Genomic DNA, 14062 nt, shown 5'->3' on the forward strand with positions numbered 1-14062 from the left:
AAGTAATATTGCAAACTGGTGGCTGTCAGGTTTGTTAAATTTCTTTCTTGTTCTTGGCATGCTCCAGTTCAAGGAATGGAGTTCTGCACACCATGTTTGTGTCCAAAGATTTGACTCTGGTCTGAGAGCATTAATTACAGAGTCTGGGGTGGGCATTAATTACCAAGTCTTCTATTTCCCATCAAGAAAATATGCCAAAGAGATAACATGCTTATTTTTTGGCTTTTTCTTTCTTTTTTTTTTTTTTTTCTTCATCGTTTTGGCGGATTATGTGCTAAAAGAAGAGATACATTTTAACACAGGACAACACCTTTTCATGACTGATTAAAGTTGCTCTCATGAGTGGTACAGTCCTTTCAATTGCTAAATAACCCTTAAGAGGCCTGATAAATCACTCCTCTCTGGAGTCAACAGCATTAGTAGCACTGAGGATTTTACAGGCTTCTAGTTTTTTATTTGAAGATACAATTTTTGACATAAAGGAGGAGCACTAATTTGCTTAAGAGATTCCTGAGACCCCACCTTTGCCAGGGACTGACCATTCCTCCAACTAAAGATTATTCTCCTGAGTTGAAACTCACCCAAGCATTCCTCCTGGGATGGTGACAGCTCATGGCCCAGGGGACAGTCACAGTGAAAGCTCCCCTCAGTGTTCACACAGGTGCCACCTCTGCACAGCAGAGGGTCGCGCTCACACTCATCTATGTCTGCAAAGAAACCACCATGTGCAGGTATAAAATGGGCATATAAAATAAGGGGCAACAAAGAGAAAAGCAATTCCCAGGGCCTACAAAATAAAAGGATGGTTGTATGGTGTTGCTCTTCTATTCAGGCTGCACAAGAGAGCAAACCAAAAATTATATATCATTATTAACTCTAAAGATGGGTATTTTTCCTCTCAAGAAATCCAAACATTCATCATTTAACATTAGATATTCAAGAAAACATGGAACACAAGAAGACAGCAAATTTTTGGATATTGCCCTTTAGAATAATGTATTAATCTGATGCATATATATTTTGAAATTGCTTAAGGCAATCAAACACTTGTTCACATGTGCACTGAAATTCTTCCCTGTGGATGCAGTTATGGTGGGTGCTTGTGTATCAATTTTTACCTAAATGGCTCCTCAGTTTGGTAACTCCTGTGTATGCCATGGTGTGGCTGGGAAATATTCTGGCTACAGCTCATAAAGGCAAACTGAATATTTGACTCACAAAACTGATACAACCAGCTAACACTACAGGTGCGGATGGAGAGAAATACAAACAGAAGATGTTCAAGGTGGAGGATTCACTCACACTTCTGGACTCCCAGGAAAGTCTAAAAGCATCACAATTTGCAGGAAAACGAAAAAAGGTGACAGAACTTTAAGTCTAGACTTTTCAGGGTGGCTAGACACCTTTTTGTTGTCTCCAGACCTATTTTTACAACTTTAAACAGATTAAAGAGATGTAATTTTTTTTCAGGAAATGATATGAGAATTTCTTCAGTCCTAGAAGAAGCAAGGAAAAGGGATTGACACTGCTTTTGAAACTCCAGCTTTCTATTCCTAGCTTTACCAAGTATTTGGGAACCCCATTAGCAGTTTTTAAATGAATTGTATGAAGAGCTGCTGCTATCCTAAAATCTCTGTACAGAATAAGTGTCTCTTAAGGGTATAAATAATGAGCATACAGAACAAGCAAGGCTATATACTTAATTCAGTTATCTGTCTCTATAAACTGCGTATCTGACTCATTTGCTCATGAAGCCACAATAATGACACATCTGAAGTGCTCAGCTCAGATCACAGCCAGGCTTTGCACAGCAAATGGAGACTCCAGGGGATCCTGGCAACACTTACCCATGCAGTTCTTCATCATCATAAATCCACTTTCGTAGCCATCAAAGCACTCACACTCAAAGCTGCCAGGAGTGTTGACACAAGTGCCACTTCCACACAAGTCTGGGGATATCCTGCACTCATCAATGTCTGTTACAAAGCAGTGGAGTGGTTAGAAAAATCAAACTGAGTTTAAGGTTATCCTGCTTTTCACAGAAAAAAAATGTCACTGTAAATTAAGCCTACAGAAACCATATACAGTATGCAAATCAACAGAGAAAAAAAAATTTACTTACAGAAACATCTGAGACAGATAATGAAAGACTTGTAAGGCTGGGTCTTGAGAGCTCTCAGGCTATAGCAAATTATGTAACAAGTTTGCTTCTATTAAGTGCAATGTAAGGTTAGATTCTTAAGGAAATAACTAAGTGTAAGACATTCCAAGATGCCATTCTTACAGAGGCAGGAACTGACTCCATTACTACAATGCCATTGATTATAATTTGATTATTATGAAGATATTTTTCCAGTAATAGCATTATAAGTTTACATACACCCTTTCCATTAGGAATTAGCTCCTATCAATACCAGATTTACAGTTCACTGGTTCTCTTGTTAGTTAAGTTTGAATGAAACCTACTACAGAAAACAAGAGCAGAAAAGACAGAAGAGCTCTTTTTAAATCACACTGGTAGTGAGTCAGAAATCTAAAGGGGAATTTTAACGTGGATATGATCCAGTGAAACAGGTAAGTGTTGCAGGAGAGGACTTTGTGTCATTGCCCACAGACAGGTTTCTGCTGTCACCAAGTCCTCACAGATGTGTGGAGGTGTCAGACCCACATGGCAGATCTGTCACATTACTGAGTATCTGGGCTCCTACAAACTTTATAAAACAATTTCTTGCTGATTTAAAACAAGCAAAAAAGTAATCTGTTTCAGAGAACCTGTTCTTCTACAGCTGCTCAGTGGAGTAATTTTGTCACCACAGAACAGAAGGGGGAAAAAAAAGCTTTTGCAAGGAGTTTTCTGACCTATTCTAGTTAGTTTAGAAATAAAGTTTGTAAAATACATTCTTCGTCAATGCAATCACTATAAAAACAAGGAAATCACTAGTTAGGGCAATGTTAGCATCCAGACCAACCTCAGTGAGCATGCCTTACCACCCACACTTCATAGTTATTACTCAGACACACTCATGGATGCCTGTACATTGTAACAAAACCTCCTTCATTTCCAGCCACCCACAATGCTGGCATCCGAGTTCCCACAGCCACAGAACTGTCAAGTTTATCTTCAGATTTTCCAGACAGTAAAGAAAAAAATCCTAAACTTGTAAATTAAACACACGTGTCTTGTGTCTTCCTGAGTTAATGTTGCACTGGTGTCAGAATTGCTGAGGTGCCCTTGTGTGCTCTCAGGTATTAAATCTAAGTGAAAATTAACTTGCAGTCTCTACATTCATAAATTAAGATAATCTCTGTGTTAGAGCATTAAACTTGACTTTGCTGGTGATCCTTATTGATTTTACAGGTTGTACAGATACAGCATGACCTGAGCACCTTAAACATCAATTATAAAAATATAAAAGTGTTGCACTTATTAACTAATCACTTTCTGAAAGGAAAACTTGAGACTGTTTGCCATTCTCTCCAAAGACTGAGCTCTTAGAAACTGAAGGCAATTAATGGCATTGGGTTTCCAGGTCACCAAGCTATGCCACAAGAGCAAGCCAATTTAAAAAGCCCCAGGGATGTGGTGGAGTCCCCCTCACTGGATCTTTCCAAGGTGGACAGGGTGCTAGATAACCTCATCTGGGCTCCCTTTCCCCACAACAGGTTGAAGGAACAGGCTGGTCTTTCCAGGTCTTTTTCAACCAGGACTATTCCATTATTCTAGGGAAAACTGTGGAAAATGCAAGGCTTACTCACCTGTACAGTTTCTTTCATCCATATCTAAAGTGAACCCACTGTTACACCTGCATTTGAAACTTCCAATTGTGTTTCTACATTTACCATTCATGCACATGCCAGGGAACACTTTACATTCATTGATATCTAGGAATGAAAACAAAGGAAGTAATTAAGAATTAAGAAATTCTCAACCACAAAGATATATGGAATCAACAGGAATTTCCTGTTCCTTCTTACCAACTGCATTGAGCATAAAAGGCAGGGTTTGGGTTAGAGGGGACATCCTTGGAGACTGGAGGTGAGACGTTTCCCTATCTTTTTGGTTATTTTTGGGTTCCTTTGCTTCACAATACCCAAGCCAATAATTAAAAGTTTATGCTTATCAGCAAGCAAAGAAATTCAGGGATATTCTCTGAGTTGAAACTCTGGTATGTGTATGGTGCTCAAGTTTGCTTTGTGCCACAATCAATATTCCTGGCATTCCTGAGCCAGTTTGTACAATATGCTACCATTACCAGGCTGACTGGGTTTGGTTTTCAAATTGAGACTGCCAGAGTTTTTTCTGGAGCTGTTTTGAAAATGGTATTTTTTTCTTTTGTAGAGCATCAAGTGAAATGTTTCACCTCTCCTCAATGCTGAGTAACACAAACTGTTAAAGGATATTGCTTAGGACAAGGCTGAATGACTTCTCCTACACTCTGTGAAATAATTTGCTGAGGCAATGCCCTGAACTGAGAATCATCTTCAACAAAATAAACATCTCCCACTCATTTCTGTGAATGGAACACAAGAGTGGTCCAAATTAAGAAACAGAAACAGGAAGGCGAACCTCAGAAAATCTCAGCCTAGGCAAGATTTATGAAATAATTAACTTTTTCAATTAAACAAATGTTGGTAATTTGTTGCTATTGTTGTGGTTGTTATTTTCCTTATTTCTTTAATAAATCACCAATGAAAATCAAGAGCTTTGTCTGAGAGTAACAACTCCTGAAAAGCAAAGCTTATTTATGGTGAAGCAGAGGTCTCACCTGTTATAGCTTTCTAAAGCAACTCAAAATATTCCAAGACAAATGCTTCAGAATATATCCTTTAAAAAAAAACAAACAAAAAAAAACCCTAACAAATTTCTGGATCACCTGAGCTTCTGGGCACAGAAAACTGGTTTTTTTCTTCTCAGATTTTAGCCATCTGAAGTAACTTGGGTCTGGTTTCTTGACACTTTCCAGCCTATTCTGTTTTGTCATTGCTCTACAGGAGTTGAAGCCAGCAAGAACTGGACAAAATACTTTTATTTACTCCTTTATCACTGCAGATCCTTGTTGTCACTGCCCTCACGATTGTAACACAACAGACACCCTTTCCTTTTAATCACTTACTGATTTTGCAAACCAGATAAAGAATCCACCCTTCTTCAGTCTCCCAGAGAGCCCTCGTTAAATTTTAGTAATATTTTATGTTTACATCTAAAATAACTTATTTCTCATACCATTTGATGCTCGACTCATTCCCTGCAAAGCACTATCCTAAAAAACATGCGCATTTTGCACTATTCCTGTAATTCAGAGTTCCTCTCCTTTCAGGAATTTCCTTCTCCTCCTTACCCAATTCAGACTTTGCACCTTTCGCTCTCAAGCTCCCATGAAAGCAGAGAATCTCCCCATCTGTACCATCAGCTCCTTCAGGCAAATACCTTTATCCCATCTCTCAAGCACACTTAACAAGCAGCCTCAAACCCAGGAATTTCCTCAGGACACCATCAGGGATGCACCCACAATTAATCCTCAGACACCAGAATTGATGCCTTAGGATTCAGGTTTTATATTTTTCAATATATATATATCATTATTTTTTTTCCTGTACTGCTTTAGTGTGAAACTCTAAAACCCCATAGCCTGTCAACTACTGTTCTCCCATTTTATTCAGGCAAATCAATGCTTCTCTAGGCATGAAACTGAAGGACACCAAACTGTTTCAGGCCCTGAGAGACATGAACATAAATTCAGGGAGGACAAACTTAGAGTAAATTACTTCATTACCTGAAGCTGTAATTGGAGGATTAAGCCCTGACACGTAAATGGACCAAACCTTAACTGGGTGAAAAACTCGTGATCGCTTTCTGTCACCGTGATATTTTCTGAAAAATCTCTTTGCCAGCATTTCTTCTCCTGGGAAGATAAGAAGCCTCAGCTTCTCCACATTTTGCTCCTCAAGAATGTGATTTGGAGAATTGTTTATCCAGCATGTGAATTGTTTTAACTTAGTGACCAATCCCAGTCCAGCTGTGTCAGGACTCTGGTCTGTCATGGGTTTTTATTATTCATTCTTGTCTACCCTTCTGATGTGTCCTTTCTATTTCTTTAGTATAGTTTTAGTATATAATTTTCTTTTAATATAATATAACATCATAACATAATAAATCAGCCTTCTGAGAACTTGGGAGTCAAATTCTCACCTCTCACCTTGTCCTGGGGACCCTCACAACACTGCAACAGTTTTCCATCTTGAGTGTAGCCTCTCTCGGAGGCTTCTGACTATTCTGACAAGCTGTACCTATTGAAGGCCTTCAATAAATACCCACTTAATTCTCTTAATCTTGTCTAGCCTCTGTTCTAGGAACACATATCACTGACTGGGGTCTCTGTACAAAGCACAAACAGGATGAGACTGCTGTGGAACGTGCCTTGAGCTGTTTGATTTTCCAGCACCAGTCTCATTACATGGTTATGACAATGGGAAGATGCCACCAGCTCACATCCCAGGCAGCAGACAAAGAACTTAATGTTACAACTCACTTTATAAGTTTTTTGACCAATCCCACAAAGCAAAAGCACATTGACAGTAGCTCTATCCAACCACTATAAGCACAGGTACCTTTGGTTAAACAATGCTTGCTTATTTCAAATACAATACTTGCTTGTAAGCCTTAAGATACAATGGACAGAGCTCTATTATTAAGCTTCAAACTTCCTAATGTCTTGCTAGATAGACTTTTCTGTAACTTTTCTGCCTGCGTTTTGCAGTTTTCTCAAAACCCTCTAATATTAGAGATTCCCACAACACACTCCAAGCCATTATCACCATCAACTCTTTCAGGCCTTTATCCATCTCTCAAGCAGGAATTCCCTCCGGATACCCTCTGGGATGCACCCACACTTACCCCTCAGGCAGAAGGAGGAAGGCTCACCTTTGTAGAAGGGCCTGCCAGTGAGAAGATCCCCCCTGTTGGAGAATCCGGGGCCCCTGGGGCACAGGGCCCGGTGTTCCTGGGAGCCGGGAGCTGGGCAGCGCTGGCAGCTGGAGCCCCAGGCAGCCCCCAGGGCACAGCAGCAGGAATCCATCCGGAGCCTGCCGGGCACGGGCTGCAGACATTCCTCCTCCTCCCAGCGCAGGTAGCACTGCTCCGTGCGGATATCTGCGTTACACAACAACAACAAACAGGCTGTTATCCCTCTTGTCGGCTGTTTCATTGTGAAAAATGCGTATTTTATGATGTTTTCGCAAATATTAAAACGAGTATTATGTGTGTTGTGTTAGAAAGTTATGCTGTGTTAATTTTCTGAAGTAGTGTGTGTATTTTATGATGTTTTCACAAATATTAAAATGAGTATTATGTGTGTTGTGTTAGAAAGTTATGCTGTGTTAATTTTCTGAAGTAGTGTGTTAAATACAGTTTTAGGTTATAACAAAATGTTAAAATAGAACCTGTGCTATGTAGGATACTTTTTTTTCAGAAGAAAGGACTTGAACTGAGACAGCAGCCACAGGACACCTAAATCTTTCAGAGAAAGGGAATTTATTGCTCCCTTATCAGAAGAAACGAACTTCTTCCTGCCTCACTCACACCAGTTAGTATTAAGAGGAAGAAGCTGATGATGACCAGACAGAATCCTGTGTCTGAATAGAATTTATGCATCATGAATGAGGTGTATGAATATGCAACAGGCTGTTGTTTTTAAGGGTTAATCTTCTGTTAACGTGGGTCCTTTTCCGGGCTTATGCTGCCCAGAAAAAGGTACCCGGGTTGGTCGTCCGTAACTCTTTGTCTCTATTGTCTCATATTGTCCTAATCCAAATTGTCAAAAAAATTTATTACTCTAATTATGTTGCTATTTTTCTAACCATTTTATTACTATTAAACTTTTAAAAATTTAAAAACAATTGATTCGCATTTTTCACATATGTGCCAAGGCCTGAGCAGCAGGCCTCAGCTGGGCTTGACTTACAAGATGAATCCTGGGTACTGTGATTAACACCACCAGTATTATTTAGCTAAAAACAGATTACAAAGGTGCTTATGCTAGCTCTGTATAAACTTGCGTAGTTACCTATAAATAATGTAGCAATTTAAGAAACTTTCCTAAGCGCCTTAGGATTTTACCTTGTATATTTTTCATGTATTTATATATTTTTATACCATCCTGCAGTTCTTGAGTGTATAAGTCTAAACTCTATATACAGTGCTAGCTACTGTCTTCAGATTTTGGTCAGACAAAACAATTCCTCTCTAGGCCTGGGAATCAAGGACACCTCACCGCCTCAGGACTCAGAAATGTAAACAAAAGTGAGTTGGGGGAAGCAAACTTAGGGTAAATTGCTTCATTACCTGAAGCTGTAACGGAATTGTAAACGTAATTGGAAGATTAACCCCCATTATGCAACCGGACCAAACTTATAAAAGTATGAAAACCTGTCATCCATTTTGGGTGCAGCCCCTGGTGGGGTTTCGTCTGTCTTCAGGAAGTATACCTGAAGGCCCTTCAATAAATATAACCACTTTTTATTCCCTTAATTTTGTCTGGCCTCTGCTTTTAGGTAGCCCTGGAAAAGGCATCAGATTCTCCATGAATAGAGGCCTGTTTGTGGGGTATTTGAGGGGAAACCCTCCAAGCTGAGGCCTGGGCCCTGGGCCAAGCCTCAGCCCTTGCTGGATGGGACGTGTGCCACCAGATCCAGGAGTTTCTCTGCTAAAAATATAATCAAGTTGCTTCGACTTGGTGATTTGGGCCTATAGCCTATTTTGGGGTGAATTTGGAGATCCCAGTTACAGGCGGACACACCGTGTAGGATTTTCCCAGTTGCTGGGAAGGGTTCTCCAGGTCCTTGCTGTGAATGAGGATCGGGATGATGGTAAAGTATTTAGGCAACTGGGGATGAATCTTTCTCATCACTAGCCTTTTCTCTCATATAGTAATGATTAGGTGCACTGCCTTGCTTACTTTTGTTTGTTGCTAAAGCCAAGCGTGTAGTTTTATTGAATGCATTATTTTACCTTTGTGTTGCCTTTGTACTCTCAGTAAAATGACACCATTCTTTCCATCGGTGTCTGTGTTTTTTAAATCACCCCCGTCAACTGGCAGAACACAAGCACACATTAACACTCAGCTCCTGCTCAAGATTCTGCATTTTTGCACAATGTTCAGCCATTTGAAGTTGCTGATTTGCACTATAGTTAAATTTCTGGATCTTTCTTGTGCCACATAAAAGTACAAGAATTTATTTCGTTGTCTCCCCATATCAAGATAAACCCTTACCCTCACATGACTATGCTTTTTAGGATTCTGCGTGTATTTGACAGGACAGACACATGTATTTCTTTACTGTACCAAGTATTCTCACATATAAAATGATTATTTTATTTGATGGGACAGACACATCTGTTTCTTTATTGTAACAGGCATTCTGACTTATGAAATTACCCTTTTGTGGCTCTTGTGGTTAAAAAAGAAATAAAAAGAAATGGTAAAAAAAAAAATTTAAAAAATCCTCCCTATATTTATGTTACTGAATTAATTGAATAGTGCAGTGAATACAGATTAAAACCAAAAAAGCTGACTGTTGTTAGGCTTACTGTAACACCAGGAAAATACAATGAGGTTTCCAGAAAAGTTAATTATGCTTATTATACTCAAGGGTCCATCCCATTAGCAGCAAAGCAGGTCAACCAGAAGACAAATCAACCAAGTATGCAGGCAAAATCTTGTACTTGTGTACCCAAACGTCAGGAAAAGAACCACACACTGGCCTGTGCACTGAAAAAAACAAGTCTAATTTGCACCAGCATATTTGTGCTCACCATCCATCACCCGGGACACTGCTGCTCCTGAACAGGAGTCAGAGCAGGGACAGCACTTTAGCACAGCCTACTGACTGCACTGAGGGCAAAACAAGCCTCAAAACAAACTCATTCCTCGAAGGAATCAACAGCTCTTCTCTGAACTGGCACAGATATTTGACACCTAAGTAGGCACGTTATCTGGGATAATTCAGAAATAAACCAGGCTTTCTTTCCAGCCCCTTGAAGAACGATTTTGGACAGCTGTGGGACACAGCTGTGAGAGTGGGGTGTGCTCTTACCTAAACACACTCGCCCTGTGCCGTCCAGGGTCAGCCCCTCGGGGCACTCGCAGCGGAAGGAGCCTCTGCTGTTGATGCACCGCCCATTGGGACAAACCCCCGGGAAAACCTCGCACTCGTTGACGTCTGTCAGGGACACAAAGGGTTCAGTTACCTGCAGGCTCCAAGGGGAGAGCTACAGCTTCGTGGAGAATTTTAAGTGACAGGAAAGAATAACACAGTGAATCCCCTTTCATCACATTTTCAAATGGGGGGAGGGAAAAAGTGACATATTGAGTATAATATGTGATTTGAGGTAATTCATGCTTACGTGAAATATGTATAAAATAAAGTTGTGAACAAAATTGTGTATGTAACAAAAATCAAAAAAGCCTAAGACCACTGACACTCAGGAGACAGACTGCCACAGCGAAATTGTGAAACTCCAGATGGCAGCAAGGAAAGGAAGCCTAATTAGCAAGCAAAAGGACGTGGCCGGACTATCCGGGGAACACTGCAAGAGTGATGAACACTTGATAAGCATCTTCAATCAAGATAACTAGAGTCTCAGGAGCACACATCTGAATATCGGGTTCCCATAACTCGATCAAACACCAGCCACCTCCCAGAAACAGCATTGACCAGCCCTGCACAGAGAAAAGAGGCTTCATGCGTATGCGGGGTGACAAAAGAAATCGGGGCACCTCTGCCTCAGGCAGAAAAAACTGTATAAAACAGCATTTGTGAACAGAGGAATATCTGGTGTGATAGAGGTCGGATCAGGGTTCACCCAGCACCACTGTCTCTGACTGTGGCTATTGAGGACTGCATTTTCGGTCATGAAAATAAAACCTTTTGTTATTATTATTATTATTAATTCTTTTTTCTCATTTATTACATATAACATTGAGTAAGAAGCAAAAACTTCACCTTCACAGGTAACACCCTTGACTCTGGCAAATCCTCTTGAGCAAGCTGTGTCTGGAATCAAGACAGAAAGGTATTGTTACTGCTTTAGAGGGACAGGAAGGCAGGAGCAGAAAATTTAAAAACACATGTATCTTCAGAATTCGCTAATAATTTCACTTTGCAAGTTAGGGAGTGCTCCAGCCTCAATCAAGAAAAGTATTGACTCATATTTAAACTATTGACTCAGGTTTAAACCAAGTGAATAGTTGAGGAAATTAATCTTATACTGTTACTTTCTCATGTGCTTTCCTTAGTAAAATGATCAGCATCTAATCAGATCAGTCCCTGCACTCACATGTAGCTAAAAGGTAAAATTCCTTCAAGAGGCCTGAAGATTTAAAACTGTAGTCACGTCAATTATCAACTTTTTTTCCCCACCAAAGCTTAATAATGGATCTGAGCAATGAGCTTACTGGAGCAGATGCATGGAAAATGTAGCATCATGTAATGATTTCAGAGCTTGCTGTAATTTAACTACTTGCAGAATAGGAAATTCAGAGCCCAAACTCACCCAATCTCACCCATCTAGATTGATTAGATTTTGATCGGTTTTACCAGTCTAACCTGACCATCAGCTTCCTGAAGTCCAAAGGAATACCTTTGCTGCACTGCACAGTTAAGAGCTCTGCTGGATGCTGCTTGCACTCTGATTTTAGGGGGGATACATGTGCCCACAGTTACTGTTCCAGTTAAAATGAGAGGCTAAAACATCTTGACACCAGTTCAGCTGCCAGTGGCACTTTTCCAGCCTTAAGGGGATCAGTATTTTTGCCATAAACTAGAGTACAGTTAGCATTGCTGCTTCCAGCTTCCATAACTAGCCCTGAAATATAATAGCAGCACTATTTCTGCAGTCAATAATGGCACATGAGCTACATGTTTGAAAAGAGCTGGGAAAAAAAGTGTTAACAGCCCACACCATAAAAATGAATTTTGCCAGATATTTCACTTTACTGTTTTAGTCCTTTACCTCCCCATCCCAGTCAATACATAGTCCTTGTGGAGATGAAACATATTGTAGCCATTAAGAGGTTTATTCACATGTTATTTCCTGGTATGCTTCAAAGTTATTAGAATGATCCCTGGTGGTGCAGATTACAATTCTAAAATAGATAACTTCTGAAGAAGACAACTTCTTTTCATAGGTTTTTGGGAGGGGAGCTAGTTTTGGTGGTTTTTTGTTTACTTTAGTTGGTTGGTTTTTTTTGTTTTGTTTTGTTTTTTGGGGGTGTTTTTCTGTTTGGGTTTTTTTTTTATATAGAGAGATGATAACAATCTACTAGTGATACTTATTCCCTTCTCCCAAAAGATGCAGGATGGTGGAGCATACCCAGTTCACACCGTTCACATGGGCTGCCCCAGGCTGCTCCTAAAGTAGCACAGCACTCAGATTTCAGCGTGGCACCGTTGATGTTGACTTCACAGTGGCTGTCTCGGATATTAAGCCAACAAGTCCCCTTCAGGCTGTCTGCAGCAGAACAGAAGGCAAAACCAACACAGAATTGTCACAGCCAGAAGAGCTGGCATGCCACATCCATGACACCAGCAGGCAGAGTACCAAGGGAGCACAGGCTCTCTTTAAAAAGAAAAAACTTCCATTAGAGTAATTTTGTATACACTTTAGTTTAGATAGATAGTGCTATTTATCTAAACTAAATATTTTATTTTAGTGTAAAGGGATAGCACTACCACTGAAAGTGACCAACAAACCACACTGCCTGAGGCATTTTACAATCCAGGTCCCACAGCTGGCAGAGGTTCTTCCAGACATTGCAGTGGATTTATTTATTTCTTTCAGCTAGTGGCTGATCTATCTAAAATATACAAAAGCAGAGATCCCAGCATAGAACTCCCTTTCCTGGGTGTCTGCCTGAACCCTTTCTGAAATGCAGGTGGTTCTTGTCTCTTTCAAAGGGAAGCCTTCAAGGTTGTAAGCAAGTTTAAAAAAAAAAAAACCAAAAATGTGGTGGGTAGGAGTGTTCTGTATTATTTTAGGGGTCTGGTTCTGCTGCTGCATTAGCTACACTTTGAAAAGTCAGTCAGATCTCAAATCAGGTACATACTTTGTAAGTTTTACCTTCAACACCTTTACACTTCCCTACCTTACCAAGGTTACTCTCAAATGGTACAACATTTATTGAGACAGGCAATCCTGTCTCAAGGATTGGTGATCAGACAGCAAAAGCAGCCTGTAAGGTCAGACCTGAAATGGGAGCTCAGCTTGGCCAGGGTTTAAAAGTAGGTGCATACTCAAGAGTTCAAAGTGACCCAGACAAATTTAGTTTGATCAATAATGAAAGGAAAATAGGATTTGGCTTTAAGATTTACATGCATTGTATGTGCAAAAAGCCAGACATTTTACCAATACCTCATCCTCAGGAACAACTTGCTCAAAATAGAATAATTCCAACTTATTTTCTTCCAAACAGCGTCAACTTTCCTACCAAGCTGTCATCTTAAAAAATTATGTGGACCCCAGGGAGCACAACCTTTCTTAGGTTAAAGCAACAGGGAAAAAACCTCACCCAATAATGCGAGTGAAATCAGCCCCAGAAATTGGGCAGGGTATTTAGTTAACAGCTAAGTGTAAAACAGTTCTATTATTTAGGTTAGCATTGGCCTCAAACATGTGGGACAGAGCACGCTTGAAAAGGTGCATAAATACAGAGCTCAACATTATTTCCTTTTACTTGCCAACTTTATAGGAGTGAAAAATCAAAACCAATATCTCAAAAATTATTTAAATTCTACAAATTAGCAGGTGCTTCTGCTCACACCAGCTGCATCCACACTATCCTGCCAAAGTCTGCTTGTCTTATCCTTTCCAGGATATTCCTTTATTTTGCATCATCTCTTTTGTCCAGACAAAAATCTTCGGTGGAAGAGCTATTATCCAACATCAAAGCATTCCTTCTGCTGCTCTTATCTCTTTGACTCACACTTGAAGAAGAATATAGGCATAATACAGGCAGATGGCATCCTACTTATTGTGCACTGTATGAACTCCAAAAATCTTGACTAA

General features: G+C 40.1%; 1 protein-coding gene across 1 annotated transcript in view; it reads right to left on the reverse strand.

The window, feature by feature from the left end:
• The window catches only part of FBN2 (fibrillin 2), a 123633-nt gene that overhangs the window by 43456 nt on the left and 66115 nt on the right, over window positions 1-14062 (reverse strand). Inside the window, exons 21-27 of the mRNA XM_071455103.1 lie at window positions 12371-12508; window positions 11002-11052; window positions 10093-10218; window positions 6923-7150; window positions 3757-3882; window positions 1848-1976; window positions 582-707 (exon numbers count right to left, since the gene is read on the reverse strand). Coding sequence (XP_071311204.1) covers window positions 582-707; window positions 1848-1976; window positions 3757-3882; window positions 6923-7150; window positions 10093-10218; window positions 11002-11052; window positions 12371-12508 — 924 coding nt within the window. The remainder of the gene's footprint in view (window positions 1-581; window positions 708-1847; window positions 1977-3756; window positions 3883-6922; window positions 7151-10092; window positions 10219-11001; window positions 11053-12370; window positions 12509-14062) is intronic.

The sequence above is a fragment of the Agelaius tricolor genome, unplaced genomic scaffold (assembly GCF_023055355.1).
Source record: "Agelaius tricolor isolate 1412-34295 unplaced genomic scaffold, bAgeTri1.0.p SCAF_44, whole genome shotgun sequence".
NCBI lineage: Eukaryota > Metazoa > Chordata > Aves > Passeriformes > Icteridae > Agelaius > Agelaius tricolor.